This window comes from Haplochromis burtoni, unplaced genomic scaffold (genome assembly GCF_018398535.1).
Source record: "Haplochromis burtoni strain Fernald_Lab_line unplaced genomic scaffold, NCSU_Asbu1 Contig_268, whole genome shotgun sequence".
In the NCBI taxonomy this organism is placed as follows: Eukaryota; Metazoa; Chordata; class Actinopteri; order Cichliformes; family Cichlidae; genus Haplochromis; species Haplochromis burtoni.
Genome location: NW_024582629.1, coordinates 418,113 through 444,837, shown reverse-complemented (window position 1 = coordinate 444,837; position 26,725 = coordinate 418,113). Strand labels below are relative to the sequence as shown.

The following is a 26,725-nucleotide window of genomic DNA, read 5'->3' as shown; positions in this document are numbered from 1 at the left end:
TCAGCATATTGCTTAAAACGTTACGACCCGCACACTAGCTGAGGTGATTCATCAAGCAGCCGACTTGTCGCTTGTCAACACGGCCCTCCTTAAGCTACAAGTGTCGTCTACACATGTGCAAATATAAATCTGAAAACCACAAACTGCAAACAGACGACCGCGGTGAGGAGGAAACTGTCTGCACAAACTAAAAGCCCTAAGTCTGATGCTTCATCCGTGCGATTACAGTGTATTCTCTACTGATAAGCTGTATGAGGCATTTAAGTAGCAGTCTGTCAGGAAGGCAGGGCATTCGAGGTATTTCATGCTTTTATGACCAGTGCCAAACAAAAAGAAAAAAAAAAACGTTAGAAAAACAAATCCTGCGTGTCTACTTTTGATAGACGTCTAAAGTGTAAGAAAAAAACAAAACAACAAAAACAAAACAGGCACATTACACAACTTGACCAAAAATAATAAAAAAAATAAAATAATTGCACATCTTGCAACAATAACAGGTTTATGAACAGTAAATATGAAACCGGTTTTCACTATAAATAAAGCTCTGGTAAGTTTGTATTTTAATAATTGTGCTTAGTAGAAATGAGGCATTATGGCCGCGGACAGACAGGCGAAAAAAAGGAAAAATAAAATATCCCTGCAGCAGAGGGATCCAGTCTCATTCATATAAAGTGGTGGGCAATGTTTCTGGTATGTTTAAGTCTTCTTGTTCCTTTAGAGGTGACGCGTTATACTGCCCCAAGAGGGGTGGGTGGGTGGGTGGGTCACTGAATGGTTTGATGAGGATAAAAATGATGGTGTCAGGGCTCTCACTTTAGGGCCTTGAGCAATCATGTTGGTTTCTCCTTTAATTTGTTGCCTGTTTCCATAAGCATGGGTGCAATGCTAGTGTTGACTGTTTTAATGAAAGTGTAACTAGAACTGAGGAGATCCAGGTCCAAAGATACATTAAACAAATTTACAATTAAATTAAATTTACCATTAGAAAAAGAAAAAAACATTTACAGTATAACGCTCAGAGAGAAATGAGGTTTGTTAACATCAAACTGCTACAATCAATGTACGTTTTAGGCACTGGCACTGAAATGTGACTGATGCTTTTCAAAGATGAAAGAAAAAAAAACAAAAAAAACAAAAACAACTATGCTCAGTTTGAGAACAGATTTTTTAGAATGTATTACACACCAGGTACGTTCCTTTTAAAGGTTAACCCTGAGTGCTAACAATAACACACCATCCTTGGCTCGCTCGGTCCTGCCTATTCTGAAAATTAATGAGTAACCAATCGACTGATGAGAAATCCCTCAAAGGCTACATGAGTTTTAGAAGACAGCTTTTACAACATTCAGAAAGTTTTTCCTAATAAAATATGCGAATAAAAATAAGAATAAATTAATAAATACATCCATTTTAGCATACGATGTCACTCGACGTGAATGTCAATATTGAATATTATTAGCAGTACGACTATTTATTTCGTAATATGGTTTCAGTTAATCACTTTGACCTTTCAACACACCCAGAGGTATTTGACTTAAAATTAACCGGCCTGCCTGATATGAGGAAGGCGAGCAGTCCCTCAACACTGATGGCAGAGCTAACAAAAAGATTCAGAGTTATATACAGTTTGTATATTTAGTTTCCTAGGGAACTCACAGAGGCACTGAACACAATTATACATAGCGAGAGTTATAACAGTACTGTTGTACAAAAATGTGTCATCGGCTTTATGTTCTTACATGAACCTTCTCTGTTCACTTTGGTTGGCTGGTTCATCATTGAGGAATGAGTGAATACTAATCTTTTCATCACCTGCCCGGTTTTAAGGGATCCCGTGTATCCATGGGAAACATTCAGGTCTTATTAAAAGCTGACTAACAATCCCTCTGGAGATGTCCCATTGATGTCACCATCTGTTTTTTTTTTTTTTTTTTGGAGGTAAGACTGGAAGTCAGTGATGAAAAGTGCGTATCTTCAAAGGAGCATCTGTTAGAACCAAGGAGCACTTTCTGAAAAAAAATAAATACTGTTTTACAATTACTGATCGAGGGATAAATAACACAAGCATATGAGGACCATATGTCCTCTTCTTTTATATGCCATTTAGTACTTCTTTAAAGAAAAGACCCCATGTCAAGGTCCATAAATGCATTAGCGTCCATGTTAAATGAGGAGTCGAAGGTCTGGGTGTTCTGGTGCATCTTCTGATGGTGCCGCAGGTTGGACTTGCTGGAAAAGCTCTTGTCGCACAGCAGGCAGGCAAAAGGCTTCTCTTTGGTGTGTATCCTTCGGTGACATATGAGCTGAGTGGACACCCGGAACGCCTTCCCACACTCCAGGCACTGGTAGCGCTTGGGCTCTGTGTGAATCCGTCGGTGGTTCTTCAGGGCCATCAGGTTGGTGAACTCCTTCTGGCACACTGAGCAGAAGAAGGAGCCCGTCTTGTGGCTGTTCTTGTGGTTGAGGAGGGAGCCGGCATGACGGTAAGTACGCCCACAGTGCTCACAGACGTGGCTCTTCTCCTCTGTCGCAGAAGTGTTGTTGTTCTTCTCTGAATTAGGAATGCTTCCTGGAATATGGGACAAAGGTGGTGGAACTTCACTGTGCATCCCTCCCATTCCCATGGACTGACTGACTCCTGAGTCCCAGCAGAGGTTGTTATCTATAGCGTCATCCTGGTCTTGTTGGTAGTGGTCCTGAGCCACGTGGTGCATGTTATGGTGCTCCTGATAGCTGGCTGCGTCGGGAAAGCTCTGCTGGCACAAGCTGCAGACCACAACCTGGTCCTTTGAGTGCACCTCCATGTGGCTCTGTAGGTGGGTGACCAGACAGAAGGTCTTGCCACACTCGGGGCAGCATTGACGCCTCATCTGGGAGTGTATCTGCAGAGTGACGGGATCGGGAAATGTTTGGAGACACAAGGTGCAGTGGTGGAGGCTTTCGGAGTGTGTCTTTTTATGATTGAGAAGGGAGCCCGCATGGCGATAGGAGCGCCCACACAAGTCACACCTGCAGCAATAAATAAATAAAATTAACAAACAACAACAGGACACTGCAACTCAAAATATGTTAACCAACAGTGAATGATTTATAAAACTATTTGTGACATTACAGTTAATGTTCGGTACATTGCAGAATCAAACTAGAATTACTGTCTCATAACTGCATACCCTTATTAACCAGACAAGTTATAGCCGAAGCCAACAGGCAGCAGTTTTTGTATTTTTCACACAAATCCTATGAAGCAAAGTGTTGCAAAAAAGCTCTCATTGCTCAGCTTTTTCCCCCCTCTCCCACTGGTCTCACCGTACTTTCAGTCCAAAACTTGTCGAACATCACATAAATCAACTTTAACCTTGATGCACACTCAATCATCCAGGTAAGGAAATCCCCAAAGGTTGATTCTGTTCATTTGGACGTAGCATTTTCAGTGTGAGAAATCTTTAGTCAGTCATCAAAGTGGCTTCTTCAGTCTCAGCTGACTGCAGGTTTCCCCAACCTTTTTAAACAAGACATTTGCATAATGACTGAAATCACCCCCACAGATACAGCGGCCAGGGAAGCAGAAGAACATCATATCAAGAAGGCCCTGAGTAAATGTGGTAAGCCACCTAAAGTATTCTCCAAGGCGATCCAGGAGAGATCAGCTGCTGCCTAAACAAACACCCCTAGTGATCCCTTATGTGTCAGGAGTATCTGAACAGCTTAGATGCATTTTCTCAAAACACCGCGTCTCTGTGGCTTTTAAACCCCAAAACGCGCTGCGCCAAAAACTGGTCCATCTCAAGGATCGGGTCCCCTGACACACACAGAATAATGTAGTGCATGCTGTTAAGTGTCAGGAGGGTTGCTGTGATCCATTCCTCATCAGGGAAACCAAACAACCTCTGACCTCGGATGGCACATCACAGAAGAGCTAACTCATCAGGCAAGCACTCTGCCATCTATTAACACCTATAGGCCAGTAGCCACTCTTTCAATGATGGGGATGTACACATCCTGGACAGGGAGGAACTCTGGTTTGAGCGAGGAGTCAAGGAGGCCATTTATGTGAAAAAGGAAAGACCATCTCTAAATCGAGGAGGCATAGGGGTACATCTTTCACCATTTTGCAACGCTGTGATTGCAGCCATTCCCCAACTCTGTGAATGATACTCACAGCCATAGGTCAAAGAGTGTTTGAGAGGAGTGTTGTGACAATAAGGTCACTGATGCTTTCAAAAAACAAACAAACAAACAAACCAAAAAAAAAGAGATTGTCCATTGACCTTTTGGATATGAACATTTATCATTTTAAACATTTTTGTATATTTCTGATCATAATTATTGAAAGAATTCTCTAGTTGTAGCTAAACAAGGTCACAATGACATCTGACCTCCAAATTACTACCACTTCATCCTCACATTCAAACTCAAATGATATCAGGTTAACAAGAATGGGATAGAAGGTTTTACAATTAAATGTATGCACAACTTTAAAACAAAATGCTTTAAACCATGGCTGCTGTTAGCACTCATACTTAAAAATGAAGCTGTCAGTACTCTCTAGCAAAATTTGTTGCAGTGATGTTGTTTCTTATGCAAACACAAGTTGCTTAATATGCATGAAAAAAATCCCAGCTTTGTCTGCGTCAGTTTAGCAGGGGATAACGTATCAGTCTGGCCAAAGTCAGGCTTTATCAAAATGACACACACACACAAAAAAATAATCAACAAGTGAAAGAATTAGAAAACCACTCCAATAATAATTAATAGAAAAGACTTACATGAAACACTTGTCTCCTCTCTCTGACTGCTGGACTCCAGATCCTGCGTTCTCCTGACCTCTGCGGCAGCGATGCCTCTTCAAGCCAGACCTGCCCTGGAAGCTTTTCCCACATGAAGAGCAGCTAAAGTGATTCACCGCCCGATTGTGGACCCTCTGGTGATTGTGCAGAATGCTGGCGAGACGGAAGGCCTTTCCACATGTCAGACACACGTATTTCTTCTTTTGCGTGTGGATGCGTGTGTGATTGCGCAAAGCCATGGGGTTAGTGAAGGGCTTAGAACAGAAGTTGCAACAGTAGTGCCCCGTCTTGTGGGTATTTTTGTGATTCAACAGTGAGCCTGCATGGCGATAGCTGCGATTACATATGTTGCACCTGAAAGGTCGCTCCTCTTTATTTGGAAACGTATTTAAATCTGCTTCCCTGCTACCCGAAGGTTGATCACAGGTGTGGGCTGCCAGCTGGTCTGCAGAGAAAAAGGCCTGTTTACATTCCTTACACTTAAAGGCTTTAGATTTTAGACCCCTTCTGACTCCAGACCTATCTTTTCTGAGGTCTCCACAGACATGAGCTAAAAGCTGCTTCCTTCCTCTAAAGCCCTTTCCACAGTTTTGGCAAGAGTGCCTTTTATATGCAAAGTGGGTGCGTAAGTGGTTCTTCATTGCTAGCTGGTTGGTGTAAGTGTTGTTGCAAACTGAGCAGGAATATTGACCCGTTTTATGAGAGTTTCTATGGTTAACCAAACTTCCTGCATGGCGATACGTGCGACCACACTGGTCACAGGCAAAAGGTCGTCGGTCACCTGCATCCTCCGATTTCACTGACATCTCCGACTTTGTCTGCGTTTCTCTTTCTTCAGTTGGCTCCTTGCAGCGCAGAGCAGAATTACAATCCTGATTGGCATCTGAAGCTAAGGGCTGCATTCCTCCATCTGACCTGGTCCCATTCATCTGCATAAGGGCCTGGATCTGGCTATTGAGTTCCTGGATTTTGGCTTGGTTCTCTTTGTGCCTTCTCAGGTGATTCAGTAGCTGCTTCTGAATTTTGAAAGCTTTCCCACACTCGTGACACGTATGCCTAAGGAAGGAGACAAGGGTTATAGTTAATTCTATGTTTGAAAAACTGGGCACAATCTCCACAACAAGTAAAGCCACAATGACAGAACACTTTGACTCCGTGACAGACAAAAACACAAATCCGACCCTATAAGCAAAGCTTTGTTTTTAATCCCTTCTTTCCAACAAGCACAGATCATCTATAAAATTAATTAATAGTATTAATAGTGTGCATTCATGCCAAACTAACCTCTTAATATCAAAATGGGATCTCTGATGATTTTTAAGGGCCAGCAGGTTGTAGAAGCGTTTCTGGCAGACGAGACATCTGAAGACACCCGTTTTGTGTGACTTTTTGTGGTTGAGGAGGGAGCCAGCGTGCCTGTATGACCGGCCACACTGATCACACTTGTATTGACGTTTCTCAGTATTGACCATGTCTTTGTCAGCACCCGTGTCTTGGTGCTGGGCAACCTTGTTTACTTTCACTTCCTCCTTGCTGTCCACTAACTCCTGTTTCCTCTCAGCTGTGCAGTTGTGGTTCTCAAGATGATGGTAGCTGGTGCAAAAGATGCCACAGCTTCCACAGATGATGTTTTGCGCTTCCTCCTTGCTTTCAGAAACATCATTATTAATGTGGAAAGGTTTAACATTATCTACCTGGTCCTGATTGTGCACAAGCTGATGAGCAATCAAGTCTTGCTGATTGGCAAAACTTTCCCCACATGTACTACAGATCATCATTTCTCCTGACTCCTCATCTTTCAAATCTTCATGAGAGGATGTGGAAGAAGGACCTGAGCTTGTAGGAGTGCCGTGGGATTGTGTGTGCCCTCGGAGATGGCTCCTGAGAGCCCTCATGGTTGTGTAGCTGTTGCCACATATGGAGCACTGATAAAGGTCACCATCATCTTCCTCATCTGTGTTAACATCTTCTTGGCCACTGTTCAGCCGTTCACTTACAACATTTTCTTGGAAATTTTGTTCAAAGTGACTTTGGTTGTGGCTAGCATTCAGACCCTGGAACTCAACATTAATTCCTGGATTTCCAACTTCACAATGGCCATTACTGACCTGGAAGTTTAAACTGTTGTGATAGTCACCATTAGTAGTGTTATGTTGCTGATGCAGCAATGGGCAGCTGTGAGACTTAATCCCTGCAATATCTGCAAATGTCTCACCACAGTCTGCACACATGTGCCTCTGCATCAGGTGTTCATTGTGAGGTAGATGCACAGTCATATCCTGGGAGAAGTCCTGATTAAACTGCTCGTGGTACAGTGCTCCATTCCTGCCATCAATTCCATTCTCCTGATCCATACAAAGCACAGGATGAGCACTGTTCTCTTCTTCATCCTGGGAGGAGAAGCAGCCCTGCTGGTTATCCAAAGTCAGAGGCTCTGAGGAGAGCCAGTCTCCCTCAGCACTGAGATTAAGAGAAGACGGCTGAGCTTTGTGGAGGCGAAGATGACTTTTGAGGGCTGCCAGGTGAGGGTAATTCTTCCTGCAGATGGAACACTGGTAAATCCCAACCTGATGTGACCTTTTGTGGTTGATGAGGCTCCCAGAGTGCCGGTAGCTTTTACCGCAGATCTGACACTTGAAGGGACGCTCATCAGAATCTACAGTTGAAGTCTCTTCAATTTCAGGTGCATTGCAATTATTTTGTGTGGGCATCAGGGTAGGACTGAGAGTATTTGTGTCCATGATTGGGGGATCTCCCTGAGTGCTATTGGACGATGGGGTTTGATCACTGGAGCAGTCAGAGTACATGTGAGCGTTACTTCTAATCTTCTCTTGTGTATCAAAGTCTCCATGACTATCCATTGATGACACCGGAGGAATATTGTTTATAGGAGAAGCATAAAAGTTGGACTCGGGTGAAGCAATACTGTTTTCATATGATACACTGTGGCTCTCTGACAATGGATCTTGAAGACCAAATGACAGAGATGAAGAGTTATGCATTTGGATGTGTTCCTGGAACTCCTCATTGTTTGGGAAAAGTACCTGACATAAATGACAAAAGTTTACTGGAGCATCTTGGCTCTGAGGTGAAAACTGGTCAAGAAGTGTGCCTGCATATGACCCACCTGTCGAAGTGAGGTCAGTCCCGCCTCTCGCCTTGTGTGTTCGCTGATGGCTGTAAAGGGCAGCCATGTTACTGAACAGTTTGAAACATACTGTGCACTCAAATGTTCCCACTTGGTGAGTCTTTTTATGGTTGGTCAGGCTTCGATGGTGTATGTATGACTTGTCACATAAATCACACCTGAATGGTCGATTTACTGCATCCTCTGAGGTCTCCGATTGCACATTATAAACAATCTCAGCCTTGTCCTCAGATGGGCCATTTACTGTGGAAATCCCAACGCTGGCCAAGTGCTCACTAAGATGATGTGGGTGATCGTTTTCAAGTTCATGTCTGTTTTTATATGAGGAATATTCCGTGTCCACCTTCCGATATGACTGCTCTTTTGCTTGTCTGGCAAAATGAACCCTCTGATGTGTAGCCAGCTGCGTTGCCAGGCGAAAAGCTTTTCCACATTCCGCACAGGAATACTTTTTAAGGGAAGTGTGGCTCCGGAGATGACTCTTCAGGGCCGAGGCATTAGAGTTTTCTTTTCCACATATATTACACTGAAAAGAACCTACTTCGTGAGTCTTTTTGTGGTTAGTTAGGCTACCAGCATGCCTATAACCACGTCCACATTCATCACATTTAAACTTGCGTTCTTCATCTTGCTCCTGATGGCACTCCATATGTTCGACTAGACTGGGCATACTGGGACACACCATACCACACTGTTTGCAAGGAAAACCTGTTGTCCTGCCATGGTCTTGCAAAGCCATCACAAGATATGGACTGAATTAAGTGCGCCAGACACAAAATAGGGCGGAAATGCATTAGATGCCTTTCTTATCCATATAAAAAGAAGGCAGTTCTTTATAATATGATGCAAGGACTCTCTATGGGATATAGCCACAGAAATACGTCAAAAACAGGTCCCATCAGATCACTGAAGTGAGTTGAATTTGAAGAATCCAGACAAATGGAGCTGTGGAGAACAGAAACAGTATTAGTTTTATAAAGCACGTCAAATTAGACACTTTAGGACGCCGCGGATAACTCATTACTATTAAACTCATACAAATGAAAAGTACAAACTTTTAGATAACTATATTACAGAGTTAATGTGTTACCACCAGTAGTCAACATGCATGAGGGAAGACGTAATAGCGGAGTGTAAACAGTCTGACAGGTTTTGCTATACCTCTGCACCAACAGGCTAACTGAACTAGCTATGTCAATACACCAGGAAAACAACGCCTGTCAATGCAAATGTACTGACACTGTAAATCCGCATCACTCTCCACATCGTGATCAAAAGCGGAGCGGATTATGCACGCTGTCGTTGAGTTTTTAGGAAGAGGAAGCAACTTAAATATGAATGGTTTCAAAATGCAGTGAGCTAACATTAGCGGAGTATGAGCTAGCATCATCTTGGCTAGCTAAACAAACATTGCACCTACTGCAGCAGAAAGCGTTTTTAAACGCGAAACTCCAAAGACCAGCGACTGCACGGAGTTTAATACCTGCGGGAGTAGTTATTCCAAGCGAGCCCCAAAGACCTATATTCACGCTTTTTTTAAAAAAAAAATCACTTTTGTGTAAAGGGCAGCCCCCCTTTTTCCAATTGTCTTTTTTCTTCCATCCCCATTTCCACATTGCGCTTGTTGCTAGGAAACAGGAAATGTGCAACAGAGAAATAATTCCCTCTCAAAAGTAACTCTACTAGCTCAAGATGCAGCAGCTAATCGATAAACCGGTAAAAAAAATAATATATATATATAATACGTTGTTTTTAAGCAAATAAAAAGCAGGAGGTGAATGTTCATTTTTAGTTCATTCTCAAAATATCTTACATAATCCGCCCCAAAACATACTGGTTAGCTAAAATAGCTAGATTTGCATTTAAGTTGAGCAGTTGGGCAAGCATCTTTCCATTTTAACACACAATTGTGGAACTTTATTAGGACTGTAGTATCTTACTAGAGGGCTTATTGTACATTTATGATGTGTGTTATAAAATAAAATTTTATAATTAAACGTATTACACGCTTGGCTTTCCAAGAGCTGTCGTCATCATGGTCCTAGAGCCGTCCGTTCTCGCACAGCCAGTCAACGGCAGCCACCGTGTCTCACAGTAAACGAAGCCCTTTACCGAACGGCGATTAATGCCCTGATTCCGGTAAGATCGACTTTTGTTTTTCTAATACACGCAAGCAACTAACTTAGCTAAATACATGCTGTACATGTACAGTAATGATGATGATGGCACTGTGGAGTGAATCGGTACAGCCGGTCCTAAAGCCAGCCATTTTGAGTTAGTGAAAATATCTAGCAAGCTAAAGCTAGCGGAGGGGTATACGTACATAACACGCCCGGGCTGGTCGTAGTACCATCACCCTAAGCTGTGATCTCTGGTGTTTTTCTCTGGTCGTGCACATGCCACTTGTTCATCTTCATGCACTATGATCTCTGACATTACCTCGCCAACTTCCTTTGGCATTAAAGCGGCTAGCTTATTGTCCCTGAGGTCCTAATGCCAGCCATTTTGTTATTAACTGCACACCCACATATTTCTTTTATTATCTGACTGATTATTTCTTATCCCTCAAAACCCACTTTCATTAAAGTTGTACTCTTCAAATCCACAAAAGTCATAGGACTTAACACCCTCATGTCTGTGGAAGATTTTTTATCCCAAGCTGCCAATGGTGTGTTTTTATTTTTTACATTGTTATTAAACGGTACATTTTTTTCCCATCATCTTTTTTTGTAGATGTAAAGATGGCCTCTGCTCAGCCTGCAAGTCCACCTCTTGCTGCGGAGTACACCCCTCCTGTGCAGGATGAAGAGGGCCAAGAGGAAGAGGTGGAGAGGGATCAGCCTGCAAAAAAACGTGGCAGAGGCAGGCCTCCGAAAGCCAAACCCCTTTTCAAATGCACTGCGTGCACAGAGGCCTTTAAGAGTCTGTCAGCTCTGCAGAGCCACAAGCAGTCGGCACATGTGAAGGAACGGCAGCAGCACCCATGTCCCGAGTGTGCCAAAACATTCTCGAGCAAGGCTCAGCTCTCAAAGCACGAGCGCACTCACTCAGCCCAGCGCCCCTTCCAGTGTCCCAGCTGTCACAAAGCTTACAAGACGCCCACAGAGCTGCGTAACCACAGCCGCTCTCACACTGGGGAGAAACCTTTTGTATGCACAGAATGTGGCAAGGCCTTCATGCAGGCGATATGCCTCAGGATCCATATGACACAGCACAGTGGAGAGCGCCCGTACTCCTGCCGTCAGTGCTCTAAGAGCTACCCAACCCTGTCCAAACTGAAGGTGCACATGCGCTCTCACACGGGAGAGAAGCCATACTTGTGTGCCGAGTGTGGGAAGAGCTTTGCTGACCCCTCAGTGTTCCGAAAGCACAGAAGGAACCACCAGGGCCATCGACCGTATGCTTGTGACGAATGCGGCAAAACATACACTGAGCTGAAGGACCTCAAAAACCACGAGCGTTCCCACACTGGGGAAAAACCCTACCTGTGTTCGGACTGCGGCAAGGCCTTCTCCCGCTCCTCCTCCCTGGCCTGCCATCAGCGCATCCACTCGCAGAATAAACCCTATAAGTGCGAGCAATGCACTAAAGGCTTCACCCAGCTTTCTTCCTATCAGTCCCATCTCCGCACTCACTCTGGTGAGAAGCCGTTCCTCTGCCCGCAGTGCGGCAAGATGTTTTCAGACCCCTCCAGCTTCCGTCGGCACCAGCGAGCCCACATGGGATTCAAGCCCTACCCCTGCGATAAATGCTCCAAGAGGTTCCGGCAGCCGGCCGACCTGGCCGTACACGAGCGCGTTCACTCTGGAGAGCGCCCGTACAAATGCCAGAGCTGCGACAAGGCCTTCGTAGCTTCCTGGGATCTGCGGCGCCACATGCTCGTCCACACAGGTCTGAAGCCATTTATGTGCACAGAGTGCGACAAGTCATTTGCTGAGCGCTCCAGCCTCAACAAGCACCGGCGTGTGCACTCTGGAGAGAGGCCTTTCAAATGCGAGGAGTGTTTGAAGTCATTTGTGGTGTCCTCAAGCCTGCGCAAACACGAAAGAACTCACCTCGCTGAGCAGTCTGAGCAACAGCAGCAGCAGCAGGAGACAGAGGCTGGGTCACCCTCAGGCTTCACTGCCCACACAACTCTCCCTCAGTTCTCTTGTACTCACTGTGATGCTACATTTGGTACCTGGGAAGAAGTTCAGACCCATGAAAACCTTCACCCCATTGACTCTACCCAGTCCGTTGCCAAAATCGTGTCGCTGGGCTCGCACATCTGTAAAACCTGCCACGAGGAGTTTGCACAGCTTGCAGACTTGCAGGAGCACGAAAAGCAGCATCCCAAGCCGAGGCCGCACGTCTGCGACAGCTGCGGCAAGGGTTTCCTCAACAAATCGGGACTGCGCAAGCACCAGAAGATCCACTCCAACAGCAAACCTCACAGCTGTCCCCACTGCGGCAAAGCCTTCCTGTTCGCCGCGTACCTTCGCAAGCACTTACGGACTCACGCGGACGCCGCGCCGGTTGCCACGCAGCTCGCCGACATAAACATCATTCACACAGACCCCCTGCCTTCTCCTCCGACCCCCAGTGAGGTTTCTCCCTCGTCGGTCGAGCCCGGCACCATGTCGCTGACTGTCCCGACCGTGACTGTCCCCGTCACCGCTTTCCAGTCTCTTCGAGAGTACTTAGTCAAAGAAGAGGGGATTTAAGCTTGTCTGTCATTTTAATTCCACACATATTTACCCCGTGGCCTTAAAGCTGTTTTTTAGATGGGTCTGACTTTTCAAAATAACTTCCTTAAGAAACATCAAAAACGCATTATCCTTATGTAAACGGTCGACATTTGGTCTTTGTTTTGTATTGCTGCAGTATTTTTAAAAACAGTTATGTGTATTATATGTTAATGTATTAAAATATACAGTATACTGTACTATAAGTACCTTAATATAAAATTGTCGTATCTGTTGTAATCTCGTCATAAAAATCCACCATAAAGAAAACAAACGAAACCAACAATTAAATCCTTGGCTTTATGGCCGACATGTTTTTATAAAACATTTTTAAATGTTTTTTTGAATCTCTTTTGTCTGAACAATTTGTAACTGCTTCACTGTGTCGCTAAAACAACTTGTCAAGCTGCAAAACGTCGCTGGCATTCAGAAATGCCAAGAGGAATCACATTTTTATGCCAATAAAAACGTGTGTGCAACAATCAGTAATAATCGGAGATTCACTGTGTTGTGGTCCTGTTTTTTTGGGTTTTTTTTTTTGTGAGTCCGTGTAGTGTTTCTGTTACTGTTGAGGATGAAGATGTACAGAAAAAACTCAGTGAGACCGTGTCAGCAGATCGTTTGGTGAGAAACTAACACATATATTGATGACCGTGACGTTTCGTGAACCCATAAAAGATTGAAGGCAAAGCCACAGTGATTGTGTTCTATTAGTGCGCTGTGACCCTGCAAGGTAATATCTGCCGTCTGCTTTACTTGACTCCTATTATACACTAAGATGCTCAGACACAAACAGAGCTGTATGCATTTGCTGTGACATTTGTAAATGTGTATAAAATTAGTGTTTTTTAAAAAAAAAAAAAATGTTTGATGCACTATAATCTGTGTCCAGTTGTAGCAGTTTGTTGGTTTTGTCTGTGTTTGCACATTTGAAGATGGAAAACCCAAATCAGAGTTGTTTATTGACTTTGGAGATGAGATCTACAACTTAACTACCATAATTTAGCACAAAAGCAAAATGATCTCTCATTATGACCTAATATGTCACCTAATTGTTTATATGTTTCACCAGCTTCCTCTTTTATATTACCAGGAAAAGTGACAATGGCAGCAATAGTAACGGGCCTCATCCCAATCCTGAGAACAGCAGTGGATACCACCGCCACCTACAAGTGCCGCTCCCTGTGGTTCGGCCTGCTGTGTGTCCGACTTGTGGTCCTCTTCTTTGCTGAGCTGCCCTTCAGCAAACTGGATGCTGACTTCACCTGCAATAGCAGCACCCCCGATGTCTGCACGAAATTCTGTTTTAATGAACGATTCGACAAGCCCATGATAGTGGCTTGGAACTTCATGTTTGTCGTGGTTGTCATCTCTGTCCTGCTCATGGAGTTGTTCACCTCCCACCTCCGCACAATGGCGCAGAAGAGGAGCTTCAGGATGAAGGCGGATGAGAAGCCGGAGACTCAGGGGACAGAGGAAGCTCAGACGGTGGCGACAGCGGGAGGCAGGGGCAAGATGATCATAGATCTCCACAAAGACAGGGGCACCGTAGGCTTCTACCTGCTCAGCATAGCTCTGCGGATTCTGGTTGAAGCCTGCTTTTTATTTTTGCTGCTTTATTGGAACCTGCACGCACTCCGTGATGAACACACGTGTACAAAAGAAGGCTGCAAATATGTTTGCATTTTGAGGGCTGCCCCGGAGAAGCGCATGTCTATTTATGCTTTAGCTTCTATCTCAGGCATAATCATTGCTTGCTCAGTTTTGTTTTGCGTTTACTCTATTGTCCACTACCTCTGCAACGCTTAAATATCAGACTCCATGTACATATTCCGTGGGTATGAAATGTGCATACATACATATCCTGTTAATTTTGTGTCTTATATTTCTATAAACAGAGCTTTATGGTTATAATTAGGAATATTATACATGTATAGTACTACTGAAATAAAAATCTCAAAAACTGCTTTGTTGCATTTCGTTATGTTAACTTTTGTTTTAGAGTTGTTAAAAAAAAGTGCTATGAGATCTATTTTGCTGACATAAAGGATCTGGGTGTTGGCTTCATGGTGGTGTTTCTGAATCATGTTTTTACTTGGCACTTTGGTCAGTGCACAAACTCAGGCGCAAGCGACACTGTCAAACACAAAAGCAGTTCTAACTGTAAAACTGCATCAGTAGTTTTCTTGTGTAACATTAAAAAACAAAATCAAGCATGAGAAATGAGGTGTGAGATATACTGTAATGCATTATTTACAATGTGAAATATTTGAGGGATATCCATCCAGCCAAATAATCAAAGTCTAAGTGCAGCATTTGGCCTCGGCATTCAGACTCGAGTTGCTTTCCAACGAGGTAAAAGGGGAAGGAGGACAGTTGGCTGGGCTTGTGTTTATTCTGAGATAGATTTCTTGTTTCTCTGCTTCATGGTGTAGAACAGCGCTGCAGCAGCGTCTGTGATAGACTGGCGGGAAGAGAAGAAAGGAGGATTTATAGAAAAAGGAATCTGGACAGCATAGTAAGTATTCTAATGAGAAGCAGTATAAGAGAATGAATTACCTGTGAGTCTGAGCTGACGGTGTTTTTCTGGGGAGGGGAAAGGAATTAAGTGTAAAAGAAGTCTAATGTGATGCATTCAATCTAATAATAAAAACACACAGTAAAAGCTCACCTGTGTGCAGTTGGTGTAAATCGGCTCCATGGTTTTAACCCATTCGTTGTATGTTTGTTCTGCCTCTGCACTGTGGTTATGCTTTCTGAAAACAGCCAAACATTATGCATAAATCATTATCTATTAATCACAACACATTATCTTGATATTACCAAGATAAGGAATATAAAACATACAGTTCTGTGCAAAAGTCTTGACCCACTCTTCATTTCTTCATAGTGGTCTTGAGCAATAGGTTCTGGATTTCTTGATGCCTTTGGACATTGGCTGCTTTTCCTTCTTTCATTTATTTATTCATTTATTTTTAGAAATGATCTGACACAGGACCTGAGAGATGCATCTGACCCTTCAGTTGATGCATCTGCTGTTCACTGAAGCCTCATCAGAAATGGCCTCAGTGGAAAGGTGGCTATGAAGAAGCCATTCTTAAGGAAGAGAAACAGGAGAAAAAGGCTGATGTGTGCCAAATTACACAAGAACTGCACTGAACAGGCTTTATGGAGCGATGAGCCCATAAATGTTACATTTTTAGGTTGAATTCTCAAAATATATGGATGCGGTCAGGCGAGAGGAACAGCAGTGATTGTCTAACGCCATCTGTAAAACACGATGGCGGCTCTGTCAAAGTTTGGGTTTGCATTTCAGGCAGTGGTGTTGGAGATTTTGTCAAAATTGCTGGAAATATGAATGCAAAATATACCAGACAGATTTTGTTTCACCATGCATTACAATCTGATTGGCAGTGGCTTTATTTTTCAGTATGACAATGATCCCAAGCACAGAGTGGAACACCATCAGTCATGAATTGGCCTCCCCAGAGCCCCAACATGAACATTATTGAACCAGTGTGGGCAGAAAACAGAACAAAAGACAGCCAACATCCAAAGAAGAACTTTGAGTGTTCTTCAAGAACCCTGGAGAACTATTCCTGAGGACTGCTTAAAAGAAATGACAATAAAGCTCAACTACGAGACTTCAGGCTGTGTTTAAGAATAAAAGTTTCCACACCAAATATCGACCTTTGTTGTGGAAACTTTAACAATAACCTGCAACGCACACAGTGAGCGTTTTGAAGTGATTTAAGCAGATGGAGCCTCAATATCTGTTACAGTGTGAGACCATAAGGCCCATTTGTAGCACACATGCATACAACTAAGTGAGAAAGTGATATTACTATTACTAATGTGATATGATTAAATATGTGATTCAACCTTGTTAAAATTGTACAAACTGTTTTTGCTTGATAAACTATATTTCCATCAAATAAAGCATTTTTGGTGACTCAAGACTTTTGCACAGCACTCTAAAAGTCAACATGAGAACTTTTAATACAATTTAAAAGGAAAAAGTGAAAAACCAAGCTGCAGGGTAACCTTTGAATCAGAAAGTCTGGGATAATAATGGTCTTAAAAGCACAGGAAGCGCCTGAGCTTCTGCTTCTCAACGCAGTCATATTTCTCATCTAAATACCACATAATGCCAAATGTGCTTAAACTCATTTTTTCACCTTCTTATTTTCATACTTGTGTGTCATTTTGTCTGTCGATTCAGCCTTATTAAATGTCAGAATTCAGCATAAAACGATGGCCTTCAGTCAGAGGTCCCTGCTGCTACTCACATCGCTCTCTCAATAAGCTGCTTCTGCATGTCTCCTTCCCTCCTGGCGTAGAGCAAGCGACCTCTGACAGCCAGAGCGGCGCTGGCTTGTGACGAGTTGAGCTGAATGATGGCCAGACACAGTGAGGACAGCACTGCCGAGCTGGGGAGGGGGCACAATGTGTTCACAAGAGTGCTTCTCAACATTTACTGCATCGGCATTGCCATTATGTTAATGTGGAAAAACACACAGGCCCCTCTCTGGATCTGCTCAGACGATGAATTGCATGACCTTCACTGAGCGTGTGAAGACTGGGCTGAGCGCTTCATTTACTGTGTAACTAAATGTTAGAATGGATGAGGCATTATTTCTGCACGAAAGCTCTGGTATCTCAGCAACAGTCAGTCTCCTTGGATTATCGAAACCTGCTCTGCCTAAAGGTTCACTGAAATTGCCATAAAATAATACATCTAATCACTTGTTGTCCTGAGGGGCAGAACGCCTCGCTGATTAAAGATGTCAGAAGATAATGGCTTGTTTAAGCCATCCATAGACATGCAAATATCTCTGTGTAGTAAAGCTGCAAGTGGAGGAGAATTCTAAACTAAAAAGTAAATAAAGCATTGTAATTAAAGATTTGGCATTATCACCCGTCATCAGTAACTTCCCGGTCTGCAGTTATCAGTCTGAGCATGGTCCGCCCATTCCTCAGCCTGTACTTGATCTGCAGCTGGATGGATACACGGCTATTAGGAGATGGAGGCGGCACTATAAAGAAAAAAAAAAGGAGTGATTTGACAGTTTAAAAACAAAACAAAATGAGCTGTATGAATATTTTAACTCAAGAGGTATGAGTAAAATCTGCAATTACCCCTGCGTGTGAATCTGCGGCACACTGTTTCCTGCGTGTCATTCCCCTGACTCTCTCTCCCTGCCCTCCCGGCTGAGACTATCTGTGGTGGGTAAATGAGTTAAATGTTGCTCTGGCCTACATGATCAGTCCCTGGTCAGTTTGGATCAAATGAACCATTTTTCGCCCATCTGATGCACATATCTCAGAATTCAGGCTAAATCCCCCAAGGCAAGTGTTCAGTGATCCCGAGTTGAATTTGGCCTGTAAGTGAATCTGTTTATGTTGAATAAATTCAGATGGTAATTTACCAACACTAGATGGAAGAGCCTTTTACCAATGTGTTTTGCCACAGGGATTTCGTCTCTATAAAATACAGCTGGACACACTAAAGAAAATGCACAGCCATGGTGGGATCAGAGTAGAAGTCAGGGAATCATGACTTAATTTACTGAAATCTTTTTTTTCCTCTGCTGTATTTTTTCCCTGTTTCTTAGTTGTTATTGTCTTGTTTTTCCAAGTCCCAGTTATCAGTGTAACATGTCTGGGTCCACTTTGTTATGTTTGCTTTGTTAGTTTATGTTCAGATGCTGTGACTCTGGCTGCGTCTCACTTTGCAGTGTTGCAATGATCTCAAACTGAAATTTCTGTTTTTCATGGTTGGCAACAACAGAAATCACCACATGTCGCACTTTCCTCAAAGACCTGGCAACACGCGGCAGCTGCGATATTATTGAGAAATTCAGCACAACTGCAGCTGAAACTGAGAAAATAAACGAGCCAGTGGCGTCAGTCTATAAGAGTGTTTATTTTCCTCACCTTCTGAGACCTTTTCATTTGCTCTAAACTGGAAGGTGATGTCTGTATCTGGGTCCACATTCCCCACCTGTCTGGTCCCTTTGTGTCCTGCCTCCTTCTCTCCCTTCATGCACCTTTACCCAAGGAGAACATGACTCAGTGCTTAGGGTCATTTAAATCTCTAGAGGACCAATTCAATGAGCTCATTTTAAGTAATTATGTGCAGTGCAGCTCTCACATTGATTTTGGCAGCAGTATAATTACAGTACAGTGTGTGGCAATGGTCCGGTTTTGAATGATCTGCTCAAACTCTGGATGCAGCCTGCTGGGACTGGCTATTACCACCTAGACTCAAAGGGAAAGCACAGATTGACACCATGAGATTGTGCATGATTTGATGAGTCATATGCTTCGCCATGGTTACAGTGCGCCTTACCTTTCCTCTAGTACGATCAGCAAGTTTCCCCAGCTCATCCAGTCTACAGTCTGTTCCCTCTATGGACAGCACAGACACTGTGACGCTAAAAAAAGAAGAAATCTGAGGATCATCACAGTGCATCGAGACCTTTCATTGGGTAATATGAGTACTAGTGCTTTTAATAGAGACTTAAACACATAACTAACTGCCTCAACAAGTTCATTCACTGTCTCTTTTTACGTTAGCGTAGAGCAGCGGTGTCAAACATAGGGCTCGCGGAGCCAGAACAGGCCCACCAAAGACTCCACTCTGGCCCACTGGATGAAGGGGAACTTTTCACTGTATTCAAGTTTTACAGCAGTATGTGATAAACTGTTAAATGACAGAAAATTTCCTGTTTTTACATGATCTATTATTTAAATTCATGTTTTTTCAGTGGGTCCAGAGTAAAGATATTTTCTGTAATTTTACACATTTATCATTTTCTTTTCTAAATGTACTTGTATATTGTTCACATGTTGAAATAAATTACCAATCAATCAATCGTGTCTGGCCCACTCAAGTTCAAACTTAAGTGAATTAGACATGCCTGACATGGAAAATTTAGTTAGAGATATGTGCTCACCCGTTATCAGCAGCAAACTCTCCCAGCTCCTGGTAGAAGATGGTGGATGAGACGGGAGTAAGAGCATCGGTGTCTTCCACTTCTAGATTTCCTAACTCTGTGTTGGCTTTCCCGTCTGTACAGATAATCACCTTCAAGATCAACAGGGAAAGAGAATCGGGAATGCACTGTTTAGAAAGCTGAACTGTAATTGATTACCACAAGGAGGTCTTAAAACATTTTCATGCAGTAAATATTTATATAGCCCAGCTAACTATATGGTTCAATCCACTTTTGGTAGGTAAAAATAAAAGCAGTTTGAGTCCAGCTGGAGAGATTTGTTGCATATTTTCCACCTTGCTCTCACTCTTTGTTTCCTGCCTGCCTTTATCCTGCTCACTTACCCGTAAAATTACAAAATCCTAAAGAAGCTCCATCAGCCAAAGGCCCAAATTCTCATTAGTGTTGTGACATAAGGTTCAAGCAGGTAAGCAGGACGCATAAACTGGATAAAAACTGATTTGTTGGCCAAACTTACCTTTGAGCCTGGTTGTCTGGAGGCAATTGCAATTGCAAGCAGAGCAGCTGGACCCAGAGCGGTGGCTCCACTTGCAGACAGTCTTTAAAATAAATCAGCAATAGGAAGATCAATACATATAATGCAATAATCTAATTAAAACAAAACATCTAATTTTTTTAAAAAAAGAATTTTTTTTCCATACCCCACAACTTGTCTTTCTAAATACTCCTTTGTCTGTGAAAGTGGAGGTGGACTAGGAAAACTGGCCGCAATCTCTTTCAAATAAAGGCTTTCAATCAACTGAGCCCCACTCAGACAACGTGATTTGAAATTCTCATATCCGTGCATTGTCACCTGAAGATGCAAACACCGAAAGATGAAAAAAAGAAGTAATAAATAAGTTTAAACCAGACAATAAAGAAAACAGTGAGGAGAATCAAATAAAATCCACCGTAAAAAACAGCATTTAATGATTTTAGACAAGGAAAATTCCAGTGAAGCAGCTGTTTTGTACACTGAAGTGAAAACTTATAATAATTTTACAGCTTCCACCTCACCTCACTCCTCCTATCAGAGAGAAGAACAAGGTACAGAAGGTTACCTGCCTAGTGACAGAGACCATTAGCCTCGTCACAGCAGGTAGTTTGCAGTAAATAGTATTATGATCATAGTTTGCAACAACAGCTAGCCTAGTTTGTGCTTGTTCTTCTTCCTCCTAACACAAAATGTAGGGTCAGCATGACTCTGCTCAGGAGCAGGCAGTGGAGATGCAAACAGCGTCACGTATGTACCTCATGGTTGAAGGAGATGAGCCCCACTCTTGTGCCAGGTTGTTGATCGTTTAATCTCTCAACGCACAGTGACACAGCTTCTTGGACAAACTGGTTAGAATAGAACAATCTTTGATTTGTAGCGTCTCTTCACATAATTGTCGAAAATAATATCACACAAAAATTCTCAGCCACAGATTTCAACTGGCAAATATCCCGAGTCCTTCAAGGTAACTTCAAAATAAGGAGAAAAAAGAAAGACAACTCACCTGGAGACGGGATTTATTCACAGTATGCTCTCCCTCTGACACCTAAAAACAGTAGAGACGCCACAGGTTGTATTCATGAACACCTGCTGTCACAAACAGCCTCGTGATGCCAAGTGTCTGTAGTGTTGTTGTACCTCGGAGGTGATTTTCATTGAGCCTGATACATCAATGCAGAAGAGCAGCAGAGGATCCGTATCGCACAAAGGCTTTTCATTAGGATTGAGTAAAAAGAGTTCGTCCTGGTAACCATTTAGAGGACTCTGCAGTAAACTGGGCGTGTTGGAAAAACTGGAGGATTTACAGAAATAACACTCATCAACCTGAAATGCAGCAAAAGGAGAGAACACAAACTCAGGATCATTTAAACCAGACAAGTTGTCCATGTTTCCTTATGATGTGATCAACAATGTGCACGCTTCTTTCAGGTTATCCATTTTTGAGATCAGCGCCTCTGAAATGTGAATTAATAGTTATCGGTTTTCAGGTTTAATACAATGCAATTACCGTATTGTCATAGCAAGTGTCCACCACGGAGCCACATTGGGAGCAGAGGCTGTGTACTCCCTGTATGGGGTCAACTGGAAAAGAACAAAAAGGTCATTGCCACCATGAAGTATGAACTGAAATCAAACTAGATTTTTTCAAAAACAGAATCACAGCCAATCAGATTTATTTTTATTGGTATGATGTTAATGTGGTGATAAAGGTTTACTTACCTTTTTCCTCTGAGAGTAATTTTCCTAAACTTACAAGAACAACATTAGGATTTCCTGGCAGATCTGCTGATTCTGGGTTTGGAATAAATTAAGCATTAAAAATATGCATTTCATACTACATCAGTTTTGTGATGGCTCAGCAGGGACTGCTGTAATCACCTTTAGCACTAGGGGATAGAGGAGTGTTCGGAGAGGTTGAAGGAAGTGAGTGGGACGAAGGTAACGGCATTATGTACTCGGGGACTAAATTCATGAATTCAGGTCTTGGAGGGATGACTCGGGCTAAGATGAGAGGAGAAGAAAGGAGGATGATCTGGATGAGGATGTCCAATCAAATTAAACTGTGTTAATAAGACAAAGAATGTTGCCTTTTACCTTGTGATGACACAATGCCAGAATCAGCCGGCAGGTTCACTTCACCACCAGTGCCTTCTGGTACACTGTTAGAGTAGTTTGGGTCCTGGGGTTGTGCATTTAAATCCGGCTCAGTTTTTGGGACATCATAGGCAAGTTCTTGGTTGATGATACTTGATTGAGGGCAAATGAGCGGCTGGTCGTAAGAACATGGCTCTGATCTGGTTTTCAGGGGAGGTGGAAGAAGGGCTGGTAAAAACAAGCAGAAACAGAGTGTTGATCATAAATCTACTAAACTGCAGATTGTGCTAATGAGGCACAGTAAGAACCCAAACCTAAGACTCAAGGGCTGACATGAAGGAGCAAAAGATGAAGGTTTATTACAACAAAGCCCAAACCAAGGAAACAGAAATTCAACTTGGGAACATAGCAACACGAGAAACACACAGGAAAGAGAACACAGACAAAAACACGCTAGCTGGAAGGAGACATGCTTATTTATACACAAAGAGGGTAATCAGGGGAATGGGAAACAGGAGGGTGATGGCACACAGCTGGACATAATCAGGGAACAGAGAGGAAGTAAAACTAAACACAAGACACAAAGGATGAAAAAAACTACAAAATAAAACAGGAAATGTAGAAAGTTCCGACCCTACAAGGAGTTTGAACCCAGGAGCTTCTTGCTGTGAGATCAAGTAATAACCACTGCACCACAGTGCAACCCTGTTGTGTGTGTATATGTGTGTGTGTTTGTTTTTTTAAACAACCACAACAGCAATGACCACAAAAAGGACTCTTAAAAATGGCTGCATTAGTCTAAGTAACTGATAAAATAGCATCCAACCTTTATGTGTGGTTTCTGTGTGGTTGGATGCTAAATGTAGTGTGAGCAGTTTAAAATAATACATTCAAATGACAATATCAGTGCTACATTCACTGTACCTGTCTTTTTAGGTGGTGTTGGCTGCTCAGGTTTTACACTGTTCAAAGAAGCTGCTGCCAGTATAGTATTTTCATAGAAAACAGAGTTCTCCAGGACTTTCTTCACATCCTTGCTATTTTCTGACTCTGTCTCAAGGTGCTTTCTTGGTGGGACAGGCGGCGGAGGAGGAGGAGACTGAGGACGAAGCCGAGGATTAGGAGGAAGAAGAGCTAATAAAAAACAAACAAACAATGAAAATACAAATTAATAGAATAGAATAAAAAGAAAAATCTGTGCAGTGTTGACCTTTGTGCTGTGACTCAGGTGGCTTTTACTGAGTAAACTACGTAAAAGTAAGCTCTACTCTAATACACACAGGAGAGGATGTGTGCAACTGCTTGAATAATGGAACGACCAAACAGTCGTCCAGAAAGCTCAGATGAAAGAAAAATCCACCTACAGATACTTTTACGTAGTTATGCATCATCAGCGTTTGATATTCAAAGCAAATATCTAAAGTCTGCAAATTTAAATATTCTGTTTTTATTTATATGAAAGAAACTATATCATGATGTTTTTTTGTTTTGCTTTGCTTTGCTTTTGTTTCATTTGTTTGTTTGTTTAATTTAAGACTAAAATAAATTTAAATGAATTAGAGGTAAAATTTGAAGGGGTAGGGTCAAATAAGTGTATACTTCTGCCTACTCCTTTTCAAACAATGATATTATGTAATGATGGTGAATGTACATGTTTGAAATAAAAAATAAAATGAACTGATATGAAAGTTGTTATTTTGTGTTATATATGTTCTTTAATCTGTTTTCATAGTTTTATACTAGCTAACAACTTCAAACATTTCCTTTGGCAGAGACGGTAGAGTAAACAGGTTACAAATGTAGCTGAAAGTATCAGCTTTGTGTCTATTAGAAGGATTTCACCATCAGCAGTGTCTATTTAAACCTGCAACTGCAGAATCTGATGTTTCCTGTTCTTGTTACGCATAGCTGAAATACTTTCTTTTGTCAGAGTTGACCAACTGTAAAGTGTCTGTGTCTATTTAGCAGCCAGTGAGACAGAAGCAAAAAACAAGTTGACACAGGAATGTAACATCTGAATTTTAAAAAATTAGTATGACTTCCATAACTTAAATTTCCCCTGTGGTAACGCATGCCGGTGTTTGACTGAGATCATACCTGAGCGTTTAGTGATGTTTGGATAGCGTCTCTCCTTCTGACTCAATGATGGCGGCACATAAACAAACCCACAAGCAAATTCCATCGTGACTCTACCTGCCAGTGACAGAAATGACGCGATTAAATAAGACAATGAGTGACATTTAAATCAGGACGCAATCCCACCCAAAGTATTTAAATAACTGTTAGCACAGATGTCCCTGAGTTGCAACTACTGTAAAAAAAAAAAAAAAAAAAAAGGAAGACAAAATTAGGTGACATGAACGGATTCTTTAAACACAAGTAAGTAAAAGTACTTACAACATAGAAAGTTCTTTGAATTCAATCCGTACAGTACAGCGAAAAATATACTTTCAACTCCGTCTGGTCTCAGAAATGTTTCAGTTGCTGTTCTGCGTCGTGTCTTTCATTGAGTTATGTCTCAGACATCTCATCCAACAGGTTTCTTTCCTCAAGAGACTTCACTCGTAGTTTGCTGTGAGGGTGTTTACCCAACTGTGCTTAAGAAATATCCCGAGTGTTGGCAAAATGGATGAATGTGCTGGGAAACAGGAACATTTGTGTCTTTTTTAAACCTCCAGTTTTAAACTTATTTTCTACTTCACCTACTGGTTATTCCAACCATAACAATCCATCCATCCATCCATCCATCCATCCATCCATCCATCCATCCATCCATCCATCCATCCATCCATCCATCCAACTAATTCATGGTCACAGAGGGATGGCTGGAGCCTATTCCAGCTGTCATAGGTGGAGAAGTGGGGTACAACATTTACGCAGTCATCCAAAATGTTGGCACAAAATTCAACTATGAATTTTTTAGTTTTTTGTGGGTTTTTTTAATTTTCTTTTTTTCCTACTTCAGAATATCACAATCCTCTCTGGACAAACACCCATTTTCAGTTCAGTCCTTGTACCTGATCATTTTTAGAGGAGGGGTTTTGTTTGTTAAGCCAGCTAACACTGACCTATGAATCTTTCAAACATAAAAAGGTGCCAACTACATAACTAAAACATAACAAACATAAATAACAAAAAAATTACAGAAAAAGAAATTTACAAAGCAGTTGTAAATTGTATCTTTAGGCACTTTGTTACTAGCAGCCTGTTGTAAAACAGATGATTTGTTTCCAAAATCATGGCCAATTGCCAAACCATTTGGCTACTGGCCAGAAACCTGGAATATATCAGCATGTTGTGCAGTGTGCTCTAAAAAAAACAAAAACAAAAAACTAGTGGCAGATCTACTAAAAAACCTACAGCAGATGAACAGTATCTTTTTCTGTCATCATGTGCTAAGAAACGGGGAAAAATCCAGCAAATATCTGACACAAGATCCGACAGAGGCATCTGAGTCTTCAGTTGATCCATCTACTGTTCACTGAAGCCTCATCAGAAATGGTCTCAGTGGAAGGGTGGCTGCAAAGAAGCCATTCTTAGGGAAGGAAACTGTGAGAAAAGGCTCAAATGTACCAAATTACGGAAGAACTGCACTTAAATCAATGGCAACTCATCTCATGAAGTGACAATCCAATATTTACATTTTTGGTTTAAACTGTCAGATTGTACAAAGGCGGTCAGGCGAGAGGTACAGCAGTGAGTGTCTGTAAAACACGGTAGAGGCTCAGTCATGGTTTAGGATTGCATTTCAGCCATGGGTGTTGGAGATTTTGTCAAAATTGACAGAATTACGAACACAGAAAAGTGCTGTCAGATTTTGATTCACCATGCAATACCATCTGGTAAGTGATTGGCAACAGCTTCATTTTCCAGCTTGACAATGACAAAAGCATTCACTAGATCTGGAAAAAGAAATGATATGATAACTATATTTGTATAGCACTTTTGTTTTACAGTGACAAACAGTTACAAAGTGCTTCACAGTTTGAATAAAACCACACATTCAAAACAATAATACTTATTGCAGCACACAGACACACGGCCAATCACATGGTTAACTAAAAAGTGACCATTTAAAACAAACCACTGATTCAGCTGACCTTAAGTACCTGAATGTGTTCCAGAGTTTATGTACTAGAACCTCAAAAGCATAATCACCTCTGGTTTTAAAATAATGGTGTCAGATTATAATCAGATTATCTGACAGGCTAACTGTCATGGTCCCAACTGGCCAGGAGGGTTTTTCTCTTCTTTTCTTTTCCTTTTTTTGTCTTTCTCAGTGTGTTTCTATAAACTCAGTTGGAGGGATGGACTTGATTTTCTGTCTGACCCACCCTTTGGATGGTGCTGGGATTCCTGGGGTTCACACCTTCAGTCAATTCACATAATCAGGCATTGCATTATTTAAGGACTGGCTGGTTATTAGTAATTTGATCAACTTTTTTGCCCTTTCATTATTTCTTTTTGTAGTTTTATAA

The 26,725-nt window shown here is 42.1% G+C and overlaps 4 protein-coding genes across 8 annotated transcripts; 2 read left to right on the top strand and 2 right to left on the bottom strand.

Annotated features, from left to right (window-relative positions):
- Positions 1–334: 334 nt before the first annotated feature.
- On the bottom strand, positions 335–10,566 carry znf646 (zinc finger protein 646). Of its 2 annotated transcripts, none has more exons than XM_005939534.3 (4): positions 10,259–10,566; positions 6,072–8,880; positions 4,767–5,843; positions 335–3,009 (listed from the first exon to the last, which is right to left on the bottom strand). In XM_005939534.3, exons 2-4 carry the CDS (start codon positions 8,672–8,674, stop codon positions 2,115–2,117), a joined length of 4,575 nt encoding a protein of 1,524 aa, XP_005939596.1. In that variant the 5' UTR covers positions 8,675–8,880; positions 10,259–10,566; the 3' UTR covers positions 335–2,114. The 2 variants fall into 2 exon arrangements, with proteins under 2 accessions (XP_005939596.1, XP_005939595.1); XM_005939533.2 differs by lacking the exon at positions 10,259–10,566 and adding an exon at positions 9,419–9,596.
- Positions 9,571–13,172, top strand: znf668 (zinc finger protein 668). Of its 3 annotated transcripts, XM_005939531.2 has the most exons (3): positions 9,571–9,651; positions 9,958–10,074; positions 10,669–13,166. In XM_005939531.2, the coding sequence occupies exon 3, from the start codon at positions 10,677–10,679 to the stop codon at positions 12,636–12,638; it is 1,962 nt and encodes a 653-aa protein (XP_005939593.1). In that variant the 5' UTR covers positions 9,571–9,651; positions 9,958–10,074; positions 10,669–10,676; the 3' UTR covers positions 12,639–13,166. The 3 variants fall into 3 exon arrangements, with proteins under 3 accessions (XP_005939593.1, XP_005939594.1, XP_042083491.1); XM_005939532.2 differs by lacking the exon at positions 9,958–10,074 and having other exon boundaries at positions 10,669–13,172; XM_042227557.1 differs by lacking the exon at positions 9,571–9,651 and having other exon boundaries at positions 9,688–10,074.
- Positions 13,173–13,342: 170 nt separating this feature from the next.
- On the top strand, positions 13,343–14,846 carry LOC102306853. The gene is made up of 2 exons (XM_005939529.3): positions 13,343–13,392; positions 13,753–14,846. Exon 2 carries the CDS (start codon positions 13,764–13,766, stop codon positions 14,466–14,468), a length of 705 nt encoding a protein of 234 aa, XP_005939591.1. The 5' UTR covers positions 13,343–13,392; positions 13,753–13,763; the 3' UTR covers positions 14,469–14,846.
- A 36-nt stretch (positions 14,847–14,882) lies between these two features.
- LOC102308642 (circularly permutated Ras protein 1) lies at positions 14,883–24,954 on the bottom strand. Of its 2 annotated transcripts, XM_005939536.3 has the most exons (21): positions 24,645–24,950; positions 24,345–24,440; positions 23,172–23,381; positions 22,248–22,475; positions 22,032–22,154; positions 21,873–21,944; positions 21,661–21,734; positions 21,291–21,476; positions 21,157–21,198; positions 20,909–20,998; positions 20,320–20,471; positions 20,136–20,217; positions 19,619–19,749; positions 19,012–19,096; positions 18,814–18,920; positions 18,597–18,709; positions 17,578–17,695; positions 16,949–17,089; positions 15,331–15,415; positions 15,219–15,245; positions 14,883–15,123 (listed from the first exon to the last, which is right to left on the bottom strand). In XM_005939536.3, the coding sequence occupies exons 2-21, from the start codon at positions 24,427–24,429 to the stop codon at positions 15,052–15,054; spliced, it is 2,223 nt and encodes a 740-aa protein (XP_005939598.1). In that variant the 5' UTR covers positions 24,430–24,440; positions 24,645–24,950; the 3' UTR covers positions 14,883–15,051. The 2 variants fall into 2 exon arrangements, with proteins under 2 accessions (XP_005939598.1, XP_042083490.1); XM_042227556.1 differs by lacking the exons at positions 14,883–15,123; positions 15,219–15,245; positions 15,331–15,415; positions 16,949–17,089 and adding an exon at positions 17,799–17,880 and having other exon boundaries at positions 17,579–17,695; positions 24,645–24,954.
- Positions 24,955–26,725: the final 1,771 nt, after the last annotated feature.